Source organism: Aptenodytes patagonicus, chromosome 8 (assembly GCF_965638725.1).
Source record: "Aptenodytes patagonicus chromosome 8, bAptPat1.pri.cur, whole genome shotgun sequence".
In the NCBI taxonomy this organism is placed as follows: Eukaryota; Metazoa; Chordata; class Aves; order Sphenisciformes; family Spheniscidae; genus Aptenodytes; species Aptenodytes patagonicus.
The window spans coordinates 25,144,845-25,161,672 of record NC_134956.1 but is presented as its reverse complement, the minus strand read 5'-3'; the positions used below and the strand labels follow the sequence as shown (position 1 = coordinate 25,161,672).

General features: G+C 51.7%; 1 protein-coding gene across 1 annotated transcript in view; it reads left to right on the top strand.

Moving 5' to 3' along the window:
• The window catches only part of PLXND1 (plexin D1), an 86,059-nt gene that overhangs the window by 24,836 nt on the left and 44,395 nt on the right, over positions 1 to 16,828 (top strand). Inside the window, exons 4-11 of the mRNA XM_076346745.1 lie at positions 1,322 to 1,422; positions 2,085 to 2,214; positions 3,508 to 3,682; positions 5,195 to 5,303; positions 6,287 to 6,389; positions 11,468 to 11,572; positions 13,951 to 14,040; positions 14,932 to 15,025. Of these exons, the coding sequence (XP_076202860.1) occupies positions 1,322 to 1,422; positions 2,085 to 2,214; positions 3,508 to 3,682; positions 5,195 to 5,303; positions 6,287 to 6,389; positions 11,468 to 11,572; positions 13,951 to 14,040; positions 14,932 to 15,025 (907 nt within the window). The remainder of the gene's footprint in view (positions 1 to 1,321; positions 1,423 to 2,084; positions 2,215 to 3,507; positions 3,683 to 5,194; positions 5,304 to 6,286; positions 6,390 to 11,467; positions 11,573 to 13,950; positions 14,041 to 14,931; positions 15,026 to 16,828) is intronic.

Here is a 16,828-nt window from a genome sequence, read left to right as displayed (position 1 = left end):
GAACACCACACCAGGTAGAAACAGACGGTCTCATCTCCGTCAAGTGAGCAGAGGAGGAAGACAAGAGCTGAGCGCTCCAGGCGCTGGTGGTTTGTCCTGAATTACATTTTAATCTGTCAAAACAGATGCACAACCACAAATATTATATGTTGCATTTATATTTTCCAAGCCCTAATTCCCTGCAGATTGGTCATTATCATTTCACAGAACCCTCCTGGGATGCCTCTTTAGCTGATGTTTCAGACTGTCTCATCTCAGCTCCCAGGCTGGGCTGTGCACCTTATTCGGGCTTGATCAAACACCCCGTGCAGCACTTGTGATACTGTCCTCTGTCTGTTTCTTTTCCAATAAACCAGATGAGTTAATTTTTCTTTGGTGGAATTAGCATCCTGGGAAGCTCCCTGGGAGCTCGATGGGGTTGGGGGCGTGCTGAGCACCGCAGGGCTGGGGAGCAGGGAAGTGCTGCGGGTAAAGCAGGGGTCAGGCCAAAGAGCCCACGGTCCAAGGTGCGCTCACCTGGTGAGAGCTCAGGACTCTCAGCACCTCACGTTGTCAGTCCCCGCTGTACCAAACGATTCAGTTTTCCTTCCCAAATGTTTAGAAATTGAGGGAGGAAAAAGCAGAAACTGACACATGCTTTCCCTCCAACTGCTCCTGCTGAGCAAGTCCCCAGAGGTACTTTGATTTCTTTACAAATTAAGGTTTCCAGAGTGGTTTTGCTTTCTGGTCATTTTGTAAATAGCCAGATAGCATTCAGCTCTGTCTAGAAACGCGCTTTCTGCAGGTCTGAGTGAGAGCTTTTCACAGGGAGGGACAAGCTGTGAAACCGTCTCTGTTGGATGCATCAGAAAGGTGTGGTGTCGCTCTCCGTAGCCTGACCGTCACACATCTATTGCCAAGGTGCCAGCTGAAAAGGAGCAGCTCAGCTCAGCTGCGCACCTTGTGGGGTGACTATGCTGGCGGCGGCAGCAGGCCCCATCCCTTGGGTGTCCTTACCTGCCCTGGGGCACACGGCCCCCAGGCTGGGACAGGCTCTGCTGGGGGCACTGGCAAGGCAGTGGGCAGCTGCCTGTGCTGGTCCCCATGCGGGCTGGTCGTACACAGAGCACCCACCTCTGAGTGGTGTGGGGCAGAGGACGGCGGTGCCAGGGTCTGCTCCTTGTCTGTTCTGTAAGGCTTGGTCCAGGCTAACGGTAAAGTAGCCCGAGATGCTGGTGTCTTGTTGCTAGCTACGCACGGCCATACCGGCACATCCCAGTCAGGTAGAGTGTTTCTGTGGTGTTGTAAACGATTTGGAAGCAGTTGTGCTGTTGTTGTGCAGATGACGCGGGTGAAGGTGGCTGCCTGTAACCAGTACTCGACGTGCACGGAGTGCCTGGCCGCCGCTGATGCTTACTGCGGGTGGTGCACGATGGAGACCAGGTAGGACTGGTCCTAGTACACTTTGGCATGTCCTTTGTCCCTCGAGCCAGGCCAAGAATTTCTGATGCCTTTTATATTTCCACACAGTCACACTACCATTAGTCTTTGTCCATTCCTTACGAAATACGTGCTTTTAAAAACAGTTGCATCTGGCCTCAAATGGTTCCGATGCTCTTCAGAGACAGGATTTAACTGTAGCTGCATTGTTATGCTGCAGTCAGCTGCCAGTGCAAAGAATATCTTGCAGGCATCCAACCATGGGATTGAGAGAGCCAACACCCTGTTAAAGACCGTCTTTTACCCTTGCAATTATTTATGTGTGGGAGACAACACTCAAAAAGGGATTTACAAAATTGGACTCCGTGTTTACAAATTGAAATCGGACAAAATGTCACCTTCTCCTCTTTGGTTCTGGGTTCAGCCTACCTGCTCTCGCTTATCCTGAACCCTGATGCTCTGTTGATGCTGGTGGGAATATGCACTCTTATCGTGGCAACCAGACACTTTAAATATAGCAGCAAAGCTTTAGGCTTAGCTGCATGGATGGAGGAAAAAGGTGTAGGCACAGGATTTTCTGAGGATCTTCCCTCACAAGGAAGTCAACATTTTTATCACCTGTTTTAAAAATAATCAACCATGAATTGTTCCCCTGTTCGTTGCAGGTGTTCTCTGCAGCACGAGTGCACGAACTTCACAGGGGCCAACTTCTGGGCGAGTACAAGTGAAGGAGTGCAGCAGTGCCCTTCCATGACCATCTTGGAGCCCGAGATTAATATCGACAAAGAGAACCCGGTATGTTTGATGTGAATACCAAATTAATTATGTACAGCATCCCATAGAGTCGTTACCTGCTCTCAGGGCTGATAAACATCCATGCTCCTCTAGCATAGCAGCACAGCTCCACACGGCTCAGATATGGGTCGTGGGGATGCTGAGCTCTGTTGTATGCTACCGAGTCAGGCCAAGGTTCTCAAAAGCGCCTGGAGGTGACCTGCTGCGCCTCGACACCCTAGAAGGCAGCAGGACGTCAGCTGCTGAGCCTGTAGGTGAACAGGACTTCTAAAGCTGCTAAACTAAACACACTGGAGAGATCTGTAAAATTTCAAAATACAGAAGACCAGCTGCAGACAGCTAAATCAGCTCATTTTCTGGTTTTCTATTGTTGCTATTTTTAACAGTATTTTAATGATATTTTAAATGTTTTCATCAAAATATTTTTTGTTTAAAGACAGACCCTCTCCCAATGGCAAAAATCTCTCTGTGCCAAAGTTCTTGGCCAGCCCTAACATGGGGAAATTGCTCGTAAACAGGCAGCGGCTGGGGCAGAGCCCAGACCAGAGCTGGAGAGAGGGATCCCATGGGACCCTAGCACAGGTCCAGCTCCACTTCTGCTGCGCAGGAGCAGTGGGCTGGGGGTCCCTAGGGAGTCACCCCGCTGACAGCGGGGGAAGCCAGCCGAGCACGTGGGCTGCATGTTTTCCTGAGTCGCCCTCTTCAAAAGCATTCCCTTTCTGCAAAACTTCCCATCCCTTCCCCTCAGAGACTGAGGGCAAAAAGAAACTCCTGCAGCTAGCCCGCTCGGCCCTGGTGTGCCGGGGAAGGACGCTGGCTTGTGGCTGTCCCCCAGCAGCCCTCCCGGCAGGCTCCCACGAGACACCTCTCGTCACCAGACCTGGTACGGACTGGTGCAAGCCGGGAGGTTCAGGCACTCAGAAGCAGGGGTTAATATTTTCTGCTCATGCAGGCGGCGTGGGTCAAGGACAGCCTGGGCAGCTGGGGAGGGCTTAGCCTTTGCATCCTGCTTCCTCCGAGTGGTCTCCCAAGAAAGCCCTGGGCTGGGTTTTCATGCCAGCTGGTAACGCACCAGCTACAGTTGTTGGAGTTTGTGGTGACAGAGCTCTTACTGCTGAAGCAAGGTTTTGTATGCGGATGGCTTTTAGAGTTCAAAGTGCATAAAATGAAAGAAAATGGCTATCTGTGGACTTGTTTTGGAGTCGCTAGCTTATGAAAAGCTTGTAAAACATTGACAAATTCTAAATACAATTTTCTGTCATAATAACTGATTTTTTTTTTGTCCAAATGTAGGCCCTGATAATACAAATAAATGGGACTATCCCGAACCTGAATGGAACAAATATTTCATGTGACTATGGAAATAATATCCACACAGTAGCCAGAGTTGCAGGAGATTATGTAAACCAATTTATTTATTGCAGTTTACTTCCACGCGAGAAATACCCAACGTTTCCAGACGACCAAGGTATGTAAAGGAAAACAAGCTCGGTTCACTCTAACCACTTTTGTGGACATAATTTTTCATAGGCTTTTTTTCTTTTTCCAATTGTATGTGCAGATAATGCATACAGGGAAAAGAAAACCCAAGCTGCTTCTGTTTTATAGGGCATATGACTTTAAAGCGTGGGAGTTCCACCATCTTAACATGAATTGACAGTATTTCAAATCTATCAATTTTTGTTTTAACCATCAGAATTTGAAAGCCAGTTCACATACTTATTTTATTAAGATTTATCTGGTTAGAGCTTCTGCTTTAGATTTAGTAAGTACTAAAACAAAAATGTTTTAGCCCCGGGGAAATAATAATAATGCTACTTATATTGATATTTTCAATTGCTTTTGTTTAATTTTCCTCCTGAACATGCACTACCTTTCAGGAGAAGTTCTGGAAGAAGAGCAAGTGCATACCTAAAGGCAGCTCAGAAACTCTTAATCCCATTTATGCAGTTAAAAGCCAGACTGCGGTCTTCTAGTATCCGCCTGTTTTCAGATGGTGCCAAATGGGATGCCCATCTTGCAGCTCCATGGAGCTGCATTCTGGAGGTGACAAGCACCTGCAGATCTGCTTGAAGTCAACGGAGCCTTGATGGCCGAGTTGACCAGATCTGATGCTGGCCACTTAGCGATGGAGACAGCCCCATTTTATAGCTGCTTCTGAGAAGTTCGATGCTTCATTCCAGACTTGAGTGCTTGTTAAATCTTCATCTTCCAAGCCTGGAGTGAATGCTCTATTGAAGATGGCTGACTTCAGTAGGAGAAGAATTAGCCAGTCCTTTTGAAAATCCCACTTCTCATAGGCAAGTTTATAAAGCTGTGTTGTTTTTCTCCCTAGCTATCCAAAGAATGGGAGATCATTAACTGTTCTGTATTGTTGGTTACGGCAATGTCCAAATGAATTTCTGGAATCCGATGCGCTGATTTATTGTACATATTCTAAAAGAGGCATTGTCTCTTGTCCCTGGAGCTTATATGGCAAAATTGCAAAGGAAAAAAAAAAAAAGAAGCAATTCTGGGGGAAGGGGGAGTTAGCATAGCATGTTAAGTAGCCAAAAAAGGGATTTCCACTCTTCTCTGCGGGTTTGTTGTCATGGGGAAAGTGAGCGGGATTTTAAAACATAATAACTAACATGTTTTAATTACCACATTTTTTTTTAAATATCATTTAACACCAACTGTAAGCGAAGACAATAATTAACTCTGGTAATTAACACTTGCACAACACGCTGGAATTTTCTGCTGAAAGTCGCAATGTTCTTTTCTGGCGAGGGTGATGTAAAGCGTTGATTTAAGAGGGAAGAGCTGAAAGTCAGAGGGCAAAAGATGAATGGTCCAAGCTCTGAAATGCAGCTTGGAGGAAGCCCTAGAGAAAACAAATCAGATTTAGCCCTTGTTTTCCCAAGGGTCTGTCTTGTCTTCTAAGCGTGAGCGCAAGCAAGAGGCTCTTGCAACCCAATATTCTTTGGCTTGATTCTCTCAGACCACGTGGTCGTTGAAACTGCTCTCCGGGTCAACAGCAAAAACATTATCCGGGCCAATTTCACCATCTACGATTGCAAAAGAACTGGAAACATTTACCCGAAGAGAGCGTAAGTGACCCCGGTGTGCAGGCAGCCAGGCCACCGCGGGCAGGCGGTGGCAGGGTGTGGGTGGTGCCGCGCTGGCTGCGTGGCACCGGGGCAATGGAGGTAGATGGAGCGTTTTGAAGCCGGGAGGGTGCACACACACAGCCGGACGAGGGTCTCCCTGCGTGGGGTTAATGGGGGAGCGCAGGGGGGCCTGGGCAGGATTTGGCAGGGGCGTAGTGGCTGTGCTGCCAGGGATTTACAAAGGAGGGTCCTCGTGGTGTCTCAAGCCATCTGGACATGTTGGGGTTTTTTTTAAACATGAATAATATTTTTATATAAATCTTGTTCTGTTAACCCTTCGGCAGCCTCCCCAGCCTCCCGAGCGATCCCTGGGGGTCTGTGGGGCGGTGAGGGAGGGGTGTGGGGAGGGGCGCATTCCCTCTGCCCCAGGTGGGAGCAGCCTCATACCCCTCATGAGCATGGTGGGCTGGAGGGGAGGGGTCTGGTGCCACCCACAGAAAGTCATCCACCTTTCAGGAGTGTAACAACGGAGCCTGACCGTGGGGATCCCCGCATCCTGCCCACCAGCGGTCCCAAGCCCTGCGCAAACCGTGGGGGAGAGGCTTCATTGGGCACGAGCGTGCCTGGCTCCACAGGGAGACGGATGGGGGGAAAGAGCGTTTTGGGGGAAAAGAGCGTTTTTCACTAAGTAGGGGAGGAGCCAGAGCCAGTGGCTTCTGGTCTGCTGTGGCCTGGGGCCAGGCGGTGGCACCACAGGTGGTGACGCCATGGAGCTGCCTTGGAGTGGCATTGGAGATGATGGGCTCTGCCTGCGTCCCAAGCCAGCTCCCAGGGAGAGGACAGCCCAGTGCCTGCCATAGACGGGTTTTTCTGGGCACCATTAAAGACTGAACACAATGTGTGAAGATTGATTGCATGGCTGAGGAGTGGCTCCCCTGAGCAGCCTGAAATCTGCTTTTCTCACCACACCTTTGCCATTTCAGATGCACCAGCTGCCTCTCGACCAGATGGAAGTGTCACTGGTGCCCCTCCACCTACGCCTGTGTCTCCAACCACTCGCAATGTGACGATGCGCTGCAGATGAAGGTAAGGCCCGTCAAACTTTGCTGCTTTGGGACACCTTCCCATGTCGCTGTGCTGTTGCTGTTGTTTTCCTTCTCCTGGGGATGGAGGCAGATGGCCTGGGTTTGGCAGCGCTGCCCCAGTGAGTGGGGGGCAGCTCCAAGGATGGTGCTGCTCGGTGTCACTGATGTACTGCCTGGCCTTGGGGAGTCTCTGCAGTCGGAAATGCTGTGATGCATGCCTCACTTCCAAAGGCTCAGCAGATGGAGAACTGGAGGGCCGCTCTGGAGTGCTGCTCTGCGTGCATCGTGTTGGCAGCACTCCCCAGCAGCGTGGGTGAGTGTAGGGCTGAGACCAGGCTTGGACCATCTCACCTCGAGGTCCCCAGGCTGAGCCTCGCTTTACTTAGCGACCCTGGAGGATCTTCAGGCACTGGTGCTCAGCGTGGTCTCAGCCGCTTGTCCCGGCAGGCTCTGAGTCTCCTCCATCAGCGGCTGGCACTTGCTGGCCACGGCTTGTCCCGGGCTGGAGTTGGGGCACCCTCCTTTGCTGGTGTCCAGGAGGGGGACCCATGTGGGGCAGGCAAGCTGCAGCCGTGCAGTGCTGTGCCGTGCTGTGCCTGGAGGCACGTGTGTGTGAGGAGGCTGGCAGCCTGGCTAAAGCATTCGGCTGTCCCAGTGCCCTCAGTGGGCTGTCCCTTGGCTCTTCATCACCTCTCACGTCTGGAGCAATGCCACTACTTCTCTGCATCCTGGGACGCCTGGGTTTGAGTAATACAATAAACATAGCAATACTTTACAATTCGTTTAGCTTTGACTAGTCTGTTGCGGTATGTTAATAATTTGCTGGAGCACCACTGGTAGTGCTTGTCTAAAGGAGAAAATCGCCCCTTTCCAAATTATAGCTTTAATAACCCAGAGGCTCAGTGTGTTCCTGCTTCTGAAATTTAAATTGAAGTTAATTTAAATAAAATTGGCTTTTTAGCAATCAATCTGCCGTAGATCCAAGCCAAGCTTTTACACTGTAAATTGAATATCCCTTTGGCACTGGTGCTCTGCTCTCATCTCAGCTCTTCCAGCGGTTCCCCACGCTCATCGCTGGCAGGAGTTTGGCCCCATGTCAGACGTCCCACCCTCACCCCCCGGGCTCAACCGCGGGGCCGGCCCTGGCGTCTGCTCCCCTCCAGCGGGGAGGAGGTGGGTGGCTGCAAGTACAGGGGACAGGGAAGGAGATGGGGCCACCATGTCACAGATCCGCGCAGTCATGTCTAGTGTAAAACCCTGGGAAATGTTTCCCGTCCCTGCTGGGTGGCAGCGGGGTGATGGCACCCGGCAGCGCAGGGCAGTGCTGGTCTGTCCTCTGGCTTATGAAGTGTGTCTGGATGTGTTGTGATTCCTAGTGAACGTCTGGGCTGCTCATACCGGGTGGTTTGAGGAAGCACCCCTCGCTTTGTCAACTTCCCAGGTTTCAGAAAGTATCTGGTGTTTTCTCTTGCTGTCTGGGTGGGGGCTGGGCACTTGAAAACCATCACTGATGGCTGCTCCTCGTGTGGGACCCACGCGCTGAGGCTGTGTGGTGGGGTGTCTGCCCTGTGCCAGGACATGGGGAGCTGTGCTGGATGTCTGGCAGCGTGCCGGGCTGCCGGGGCATGAGGCTTCATGACGCAGAGGTCCGTGAGCCACGGATGCTCATGCTGTGCCTGCCCCTGGGCACCGGGGCTGCCGCTGGGGGCGGGGGCTGTGGGGGCTGTCGGCCCCACCAGCGGCACTGGGTGATGGCAGGGCTGTGGGGGCGGCTGGGGACCGCCACGGATTGGTCCTCCGTCAGTGTTTTTAGTCATGGCTGGTATGTGGTGTGTTTCTCATTAAACCTAGAGGAAGAGCTTGGGCTGTGAGAGGACTTCTGAAGAAGGTCCCACATTTTTGGATTGACTTTTTCCTTGACAGAGCACCGCATAGCCTGCAACTTGGCTGGCAAACGCAAAAATTGTCTGAGATAATTTGTGTCCTTTGACTCAAGTGTAGCGGCTGCTTGAAAGGCAGGGGCAGAGCAGTTATTCAGCGGAGCTGGGAGCGGTGTGTTTTCCTGGCTCAGCCCAGGTCTCCCTGCCAGACCGCGTCTGGGGAGATACTGGGGCGGATTTGAGAACCAGATCTTGCCGAGTCTGGCTGCCCCCTCATTCCCTGCCCCACAAGGCAGAACCTGGCCTTGTCCCCTCCCCTGCGCAGGGCTCCTGGAGGGGGGATAAGCAGTAAAACTGGCGGTGTCGGGGTAAAACCCTCCTGCAGTGCCTGTGCTGCTGGTGGGAGGGCACGGGGCTTCTCACACAGAGCCTCTTGGGGCCAGACCCAAACGATCCCTTGTAAAGCCAAACCCGAGGCTGTGGCTGTCGGTCAGTGATGCCTCCCGCGGTGCTGGAGTCGCTGTGGGACCTGGTGTGCCAACCATCAGGTCTGGTGGATCTCCATGGCATGAGACTGGAGGATATCCCGGGACATGGGAGCAAGCGGAGAGTGGGGTGAAGGTGAGGTGGCATTGCCTGCGGTGCTGCAAACGGGGAGCAGTCCGAGCCAGGGGCTGGAGGGACCATGGCCGTCTGGTCCCTCCGAGCTGGCAGGGCATCCCTGTCCTGTCCGAGCTCGCTCCTGCCCCTGTGTATATGCCAGCACCCCGTGCTCATGCAGCCACGTGCTGGAGGAACCAGCCCTGCTGAAATCAAACCCAACAGAGACATTGTTCTGCTCCTGAGCGCCAGTGCCGGTGTGAGGGGGGGGTACCACAGATGCTGGGATGGCTGGACCTCAGCAGCCTAGTGTCGGATCTGCCTCCCTGGCCATGGGGACCATGCAGGACAGCATGGCATGGGGTGCTCGCGTATTGTCACAGGGAATAGCTGCTCTTCTGCCCAAAGGGAGGAAATTAGGGTCATGGACATCTGTCTTGAGGATCCTTATCTACGTGTTAGGGAGAGCTGCACCCACTCTTCCCACTCTGCTCCCATCACCTTGAGCAGATGACAAGAGCCAGGGTTACCCTCTGGCAGGGATAACTGTACCTATCCTTCCTTAAGGATAACCGTGCCTATCCTCGCTTTCTCGCCTCTGATCTCCTACTCCAGAGGTACAGTTCGGTTGGATGCTGCACCTGGTTTGGGCACATTCCTGTTTTATCTCTGTGCCTTTCTTAGCTGATTTCAGTGAGCAGCCTGCAGGACGAGGTGCTCTGTAGCCCTGGAAACATGGTGCCTATTCCTACAGTCTTTCAGTAAACAAACCATTGCTGGCATGGCTGCACCTGAAAACTGGTCCGCTGGGAAGCCGGCATCATACTGGCTTCATATGCAGCATTTTAAACATTCAGACCCTTTGCCCTGATCCAGACGTGAATGATATAATCAGCTGGAAAGCTCTATTTCTAGCCGCGATGAACAGCAGGAGAAGGGGCTGCAAGACAACAAGTTAATCAGTCCTCTAAAGTGTATTTATCTAGCAAGCTATGCCAGCTGCTGTGACATGCAAGGACACACCATGCCATAGGAGCTTTTGCATGAATTTTCAGTTGTAGCCCTGCTGGTTTTATTTTAACTCTTTTGATTCTCCTAGAAGAGGCTTGGGACTGAAATCTCTCTCCAGTGCTTTGCTTTGTTGTTTTACTTCTCTTATCACGTGCATCTCTGTTATTTAATCTCCTTGTTTAGGCGGCACCAACTGTGCCTGGTTAAGATGAGTGTCCTGATAGAAACGAAGCTGTTTTCCACAGTCAAACAGTTCCCTGGCCCCTAGCTAGATCTGGGGAAGGCAAGAGAGAAACCTCATGCTCACTGCGTGTCTGGCACCCGGGATGTGTCCTGCTGGGCATCTTGGCGCTAGGAGGGCAGGCTCTGCCTCATCAGAGCAGCAGCAGCACTGTCATCAGCAGAGTCACAGTGGGGTAACCCTTAGTGCAAATGAGAAGGAAATCTTGCCTGCTGCAAAGTATTCTGCATAATGCAGCAAATATTTTGTTGTCTTTTACCCCAATGGCTCCACTGTTAAAGGAATTAATCTGGATATACCCTGGGGCAACGGAGAATGTGGCTTCATCTTTGCTGTAGTTTTGCAGTGTGATTTACATCTCATGAGAGAACAGGATGGGCTTGTCATACAGACTTGAATTCTGAGTCAGCGCCAGTATCTGAGCCATCAATTTAAAGTGAGAACAAAAGTAGGGGGACAGATGACCTTTTAAAATCATTTTTCAGCTTCATTTAGGTCTTTCATTTCAGCTGTCCTACTGCTGCAGTCCCCTTGCTGAAGCCCCTACAGCTCATTATACCCTTTCCTCTGCGCGCACACGCGTGCACACACAAACCCGTGCACACTTCTGAAATGACACTGTGCAGGAGGGAGATCGCTGGAAAGCAAAATCTCTGCAGGGGCGTGCAGAAATGTGCATTGCGATGTGTGAGGCATCATCTTCCCGCTGGCAGGAGGGGGGTCACACCAGCAGATTTGCCATTGTAGGCTGCAGTGCCTCCTTTTAGTGTCACTCTGGCCCCATCTTCTAACATTTACGTACATGTAATGAGGGAGCTGCCCAGAGTGGCAGCTGAGGAGTGCATATGCATTTGCTTTTTACCTGGGAGGACATTTTTTCCAGCACAGTAAGATGAGAGTCCAGGCTTGGCAGCCCCGCTGCCCAGGAGCCAGGAGCTGCCGATGTCCCCGAGCTGGCAGAGGAGCCGGTCAGGAGCAAGGGGGGAATTCCTGCTGCACTCCTTCCTTTGCTGGCCCATGGCTGCCAGCCTATGGCTGCAGATGAGCCCTCCTGAAAACCCGGCCACCCTGCTGTGGTTATCTGACCGCTAGCAGAGGGGTGGATCTTAAGGCAGTGCCAAAGCTGGTGACTCGGGGGAGGAAGGCTCCACATGGCATTACTGCTCTGTGCATCATAGTGCCATTTTGGTATTTCACTTTCTGGGGTTACAGTGTGATCTGACTTTAAAGATGTAGTGAAATTAATTTTATCAATGGCACCGATGTGTCTTCTTGCTTCATCATTGAGGATGCTCAGCATGCACCCAGCTAACCTCTCTTTTTTTTGTCTTGTTTTGTACCTAACAGAAGAAAATTGACTGTCCGCGAATTGTACCTGCCTCCTTGGACCCAATGCCCACGGGAGTATCTCGGGACATTACAATCTCACTGGCCAACGCGACTTTCTCTAAGGTAAATGAGTTCCTGGAGAGATCAGGAAGGTTCAGATGAGCCTAGGTTGGTGTGCAGCAAGGTGGCCAGGTCAGCCGAAGGGAGTTTAAGTACGAGCTGGTTTCTGCCTTGGGAGCAGGTGATTGCGTTAGCAGCCGAAATCACTGTATTAATAAAAGATGTTGGTGGAAAGCAGCCACCCCGATGGCAAGTGAGGTTGCCTGGCAAAGCTGAAGGGAGATGCTGTTTGTGCACAAGCATTCTCCAGGGATCTCCTGCAATTAGTGACAGGCGCTTTGCATTTGGTGGGAAAAGGAGGTTTATACACCTTGTAAAACAGTCACTAGAATAAAATGTTTGGGGGAAATAAAATTCCTGGTTTCCTTGTGGGTGTTTGCTCCACCACAGAGCGTGCCAGTGTCGCGCTCTCCCAGTGCCGTGTGCCAGCCTGGCCCCACCACCCCGCATTTAGGAATGAAGGACAAAGCCCAGAGCTGCGGGCAGAGAGCCCTGTGCTGGCCAAGCCACTGCTTGGAGTACAGCATAGAAATATGTTTTAACTTAACTTCTGGTGGTCACTGGAGAGCTCTTTTTTTTTTGTGAAAAAATCCTTTCTGTGAAATTTTCTGGCATGTGAATTGTAATAGGGCGAAAAGCAGGAGTGGACGTCAAATGGTGCCTTTGGAGATGCGTCACGTGCCAGGAGGAACCAGAGGAATTTTGGGCAGGGAGGCTGGGCACTGGAAAAATACTTGACTAAGCTCTGATATTTGTAGAAAGCCGCCCTGTGTCATTTTGGGTCAAGTCTTCCGTGGGGCCCGTGGGGCCTGGATCGCTGTGCCCCTGTGAAGGATACCTGCATGCTGGACAGCCAGGCACCTCCTCTTTCTGCAGGGAAAGGAGAAGGTTGGAAATGCTGGTGGTGCTGCCCAGCTTGCTGTGCCAGGAGCTGGGGGGGGCCTGCCAGGCACTGTGGAGGCACCGCTTCCACCGGACCTCGTGCCCTCCAGCGCGGGGGCAGAAACGAGCTCTCCCTGCCTGGCTGGGGCTGCCATTTCCTGCACAGGTCCGGCCTCTGCAAACGAGGATGTGCCCTCCACAATCAGCAAAAAAGGGCAAGAAATCCTTCTTCCTCTGTGGCTGCCAGAGGTGGCTGAAGAGGAAGCAATACTGCATGTAACCCGATAGGAAATGAAGTCAGCAGGAAAAGGGCCAAGGCACCGCCGCTGCCGGGGCGGCTGGAGAGGCTCCGGCCTCCTCCCACCATCATCTGCAAACTGTCCTGGGGCGCCGGGCGGGATTCCTTCTCCTTTCCTCTCCACAGGAGCTTGTGAGCGCTGCCAGAGCTCAGAGCATCGGAGATGCGTGCCCTGACACCTTTGCTGCTGCAGGGGGACTGCCTGGGCGGTGGGCGAGGGGCGAGGGGCATGGGCCAGCCCGCAGAGCAGAAGCTGCCTGGGCACAAGCGATGCACTGGAGGAGATTCCATTTTCCCCCTCACGGCCGTGTGTGTGTTCACTGAGCCAGCAGCTGCCTGCCAGGAGTCTGGCGCTTTCTTTCATGTCTTTTATCAGATCTGTCAGTTTTCAAAGGGTAGTTAGACCTCAGTAGTGGTGGAGCATCAACCTGCTTGGAGATAGGATTTTTTTCTGCAGGATGGGGGCACAGCAGTAACTCGGGGCAGGATATTATCCTTGTGTTATCAGGAAAACAGCACAGAAAATGTGCCTTTGAACATATTCCTGGCTGGGTCCTCATTTGAATTAGAGATTTGCTCGGTGCAGTTGTTGGGAGGAGAAGGAAGGTGACTTTGAGCCCAGATTATGGACTGGTTTGGTCTGGTTTGGGCGAGGTGGCTTGGGACCACATTGGCTCTCGGTCTGCATTGCAGCATGAGCTCTAAACACCCCCGGTCCAGAGGAACCCAGGTACCCCACTGGTGGGGGTTACGAGAGCATAGCCCGGCCAGGCACATCTCCTGGCATGCGTGTGCCGTGGGTCAGGCACGTCTCCTGGTCTGTGAGTGCCGTGGGTCAGGCACGTCTCCTGGTCTGCATGTGCCGCATATCCCTGGCTCCAGGAGCGGCTGCCCCACGCCTGGTCATGACACTTTACAGCAGCACACTGGGCAAGAGCAAGGGACAGGGCTTGGCTCCACGTGTGATGCTCAGCCTGCAGCAGTTTTATGTATAGGTGTGTAACAGAGCAGGATTAATTAGGCACAGATCCCAGCCCTGTTTACAATACCGGGTTCTGATCTCTTATTTGACTTGAACGCAGTTCAGGTACTGCTGGCAGAAATAAGGTGAGACACTGTGCCTGCCGTATCGGTTAACTGAGATGGGGAACTGCACAAAATGGTTGTTGCAACCATTCTGCCCTTGTCTTCCCTCTCCCAGGAGACAGCTCTGGAGTGCCATTTTGGGACAGACAGGACATTTGAAGCCCGGTGGCTGAACTCCTCCGCCGTGGAGTGTGTACATGTGCTGGTGAGTCGCGGGGTGAGGCTGCCAGCCCCTGTTCCCCCCACAGCATGGGGCAGGCCCAAGGGCAGGGAGGGTCTTGCTCCCAGCCTCCTACCCAGCAGCTGGGACACCACCTCCCCTCCTCCCTCCCTCTGCTTCCAGCTGAAAAAAGTGCAAATCAGGTTCGCCCCTCTGGCAAGAGGCTCTTTGCGTGTGCTGATGCTGTAAGGGCTTTCATGAGTCGCTGATGCCGCGTTGTCTGCTCCGTGGGTGTCTGCAGTGGCTCCAGCCCCTGCTCTGCTGGGGTTTGGGAAGGAGCTGCTTGTTTACCTTTTTAAATGGGAAGAGTTCAGTTCAGGCAAAAAATTTGGCCACCTTTCAGTGTTGCTATTTCTGTAGCTTTTATTCTGAACGAGGAATTGGCCTGAGAAAATGCTCAGACGCTCACCGAAGAGTGGTGCACTGTGGCTGTTGGAGGGCAAACTGCACCTCTGAAATGCAGCAAACGTTTGGGCTTCCACCGATGGGAATATTGCAAGTAGAAGCTGGAGAGGAGCACTTTCCCATCATGTCACCTGCAAAACTCTGTGTTGTAGCCCGGCACTGAAAATGTGCAGACTGGCCAGTCTGTTAGTTTTCCTGTCCGTTTCTACTAAAAATAGCAGCAAGCCAGGGCTCTGCTCTCACTGAGGTGTGCACCATGCCCCGGTGCCCTTCGTTGGGACCTCAGCAAAACAATTAAAACAGAAAACAGCCTTCCCTCTCTTTCTCTCTGCTAAAGATGACACCCTCCTATACTGAGAAGCAGTGGTCAGAGAAGCCTCACAAGGAATGTTAATCCATGTAGTGTGCATATGGAACCTTGTATTTTACTAAATTTCCTAAGCTTTTGTTTATTTGTTTTTTTGTGTGCAGCTCCACACATCAGAAAAAAGCCATCTCTTCCCAGTGAACCTTCAGCTGAAGGACAGACCAGACAGATTTATCGACAGTCCAGAGATGATGACAGGTCTGAGTTGAAAATATTTTTATTCTGCTCTCATCTGGTCAGCTTGAATGACTCTCAAATCCTGACAAAGTTTATGGGTTCAGGAGAGAGACCATGGCTCAGCCAGGCACAGCTCCATTCTTTCTCTCAGGCACACGCAAAAAACATATTTACGCAGAGTTGCACCCATGTGAATGTGTGCCCAGAAACCAGACGGATGCCCATGGACATCCCCTTTACACCCAGGGAAAGTCAAGCCCCATCCTTGAGTGCAGGCAGTGGTTGAGGTCTCGCCGGCCAGCGGTGCATGGGATGGGGTGTGCTGGTGCTCTCAGTCACAGCAGAGATGTGGGGCATCCCCAGGGTCAGGGAGGAATTCCTCCTGGAGGAGATAAGGGACCGGGGAGGGCTCTGCTGTGAGCTCTTATAGGAGCGTGGCATCAAGGTTCAGCATGCTGTAAAAATTGAGTCTTTTTTTTTTTTCCCTCCTGTGCTGAGAAAGAATAAAATGTGTAAACACATTTCACCCCTGGCCCACTCTCTGTCTCTGGGAAGAACGCTCGGATTCCGAAAAAAGCCCTTGCTACATCAGCAGACTAAGGAAGGCAGGCAAAGAGTCAGATTAAGAGTGCACTCAGACAAGGCATTTAGATAGGACAAGCCCAGCCAGTCGGCCAACAGAGCCAGCGTTTGCACAACAGCCGCCTCTCCCTGCCCTGGCTGGAGACTCGGTGTTGCACCTAGCTGTGTGCTCTCACTGGAGGCAGCAGCTTTGGGCTCTTTTCCCTCTCAGTAGTGTCAGCAATTGCAGTAGAAGGAACTGATTTACCCTAGATGCAAATGAGAACTAGATGCCTGAAGTGAGATTTTCTTTGGAGGATAGCTGTAATAGGTAGAGAGACATTAACACCATCAGCCACTGACCCAGGATAAAAAGGTTTCCCCATAGTAAATCCCAGTGTATAAAGGAGGCTTATCCTGCAAAGCATTCCACGTTGGTGAAATAACCTTTGAAATACCAGCATGGGTAGGCATGAGACGTGACTTCCTTGCAGAAGGAAGCGGGTGTCCATATTTTTGAGATACAGAGGTAACCCCGAGGAGAGGGGTGGGAGATATGAGCTAAGGCTATTTTGATGTGCAAGAGAAGACTCTCAGTTCTCAGTGTGGGTGGTGCTGGGAGCGGGAACAACAGCGGAAAGAGTGTGGAATCCCCTCCCCTCCTGCACAGAGAAAGAGCTCGCTTACACAGACTGTGTTTGCATCAATCTGAATTTGCCAGAATATTTGGAGATCCTGTGGGACTGTTAGACTGCTCTGGCTCCTCCTTGCCTTGATCAGATTGGTGTGAGTAAAATTAGAGAGGCTGACTTGCAAGCAGAGACAGAGATCTGCCGGGCCAATTATAAATGTGTGGATCTTTTGTACTGTCTTTAATGGAATTACTGTTATTAGTGTTTATTATTTCAATATTTATTAGCTTTTATTGTAAACTGCGTTTTGGTAGTCCACTGAAGGAATCCCAGCTCTTTGCTGTTGGGCGGAAAACCAACCAGTGTAACTCACTGAGTGGACTCAAGACGAGGTGAAAGCTGCTCATTTTTTTGCCAATGACATTTCATTAGCACAAGCACAGGCAGACCGTTGAAGGCTGAGGGATTCATTAGTTGCTTATAAAGTGCCTTGAGATCCTCTCGTGAACAGAAGTGCAAAATGTGACTGTTTCTTTGTTTTATGTTCTCCTGCAAAGTCTCCTCTGGGGAAAAGGGTGTGAAAGCAACGTTTCCTGAGTGTTTCTGGCTGTTTATCTCAGCGGATACCCAC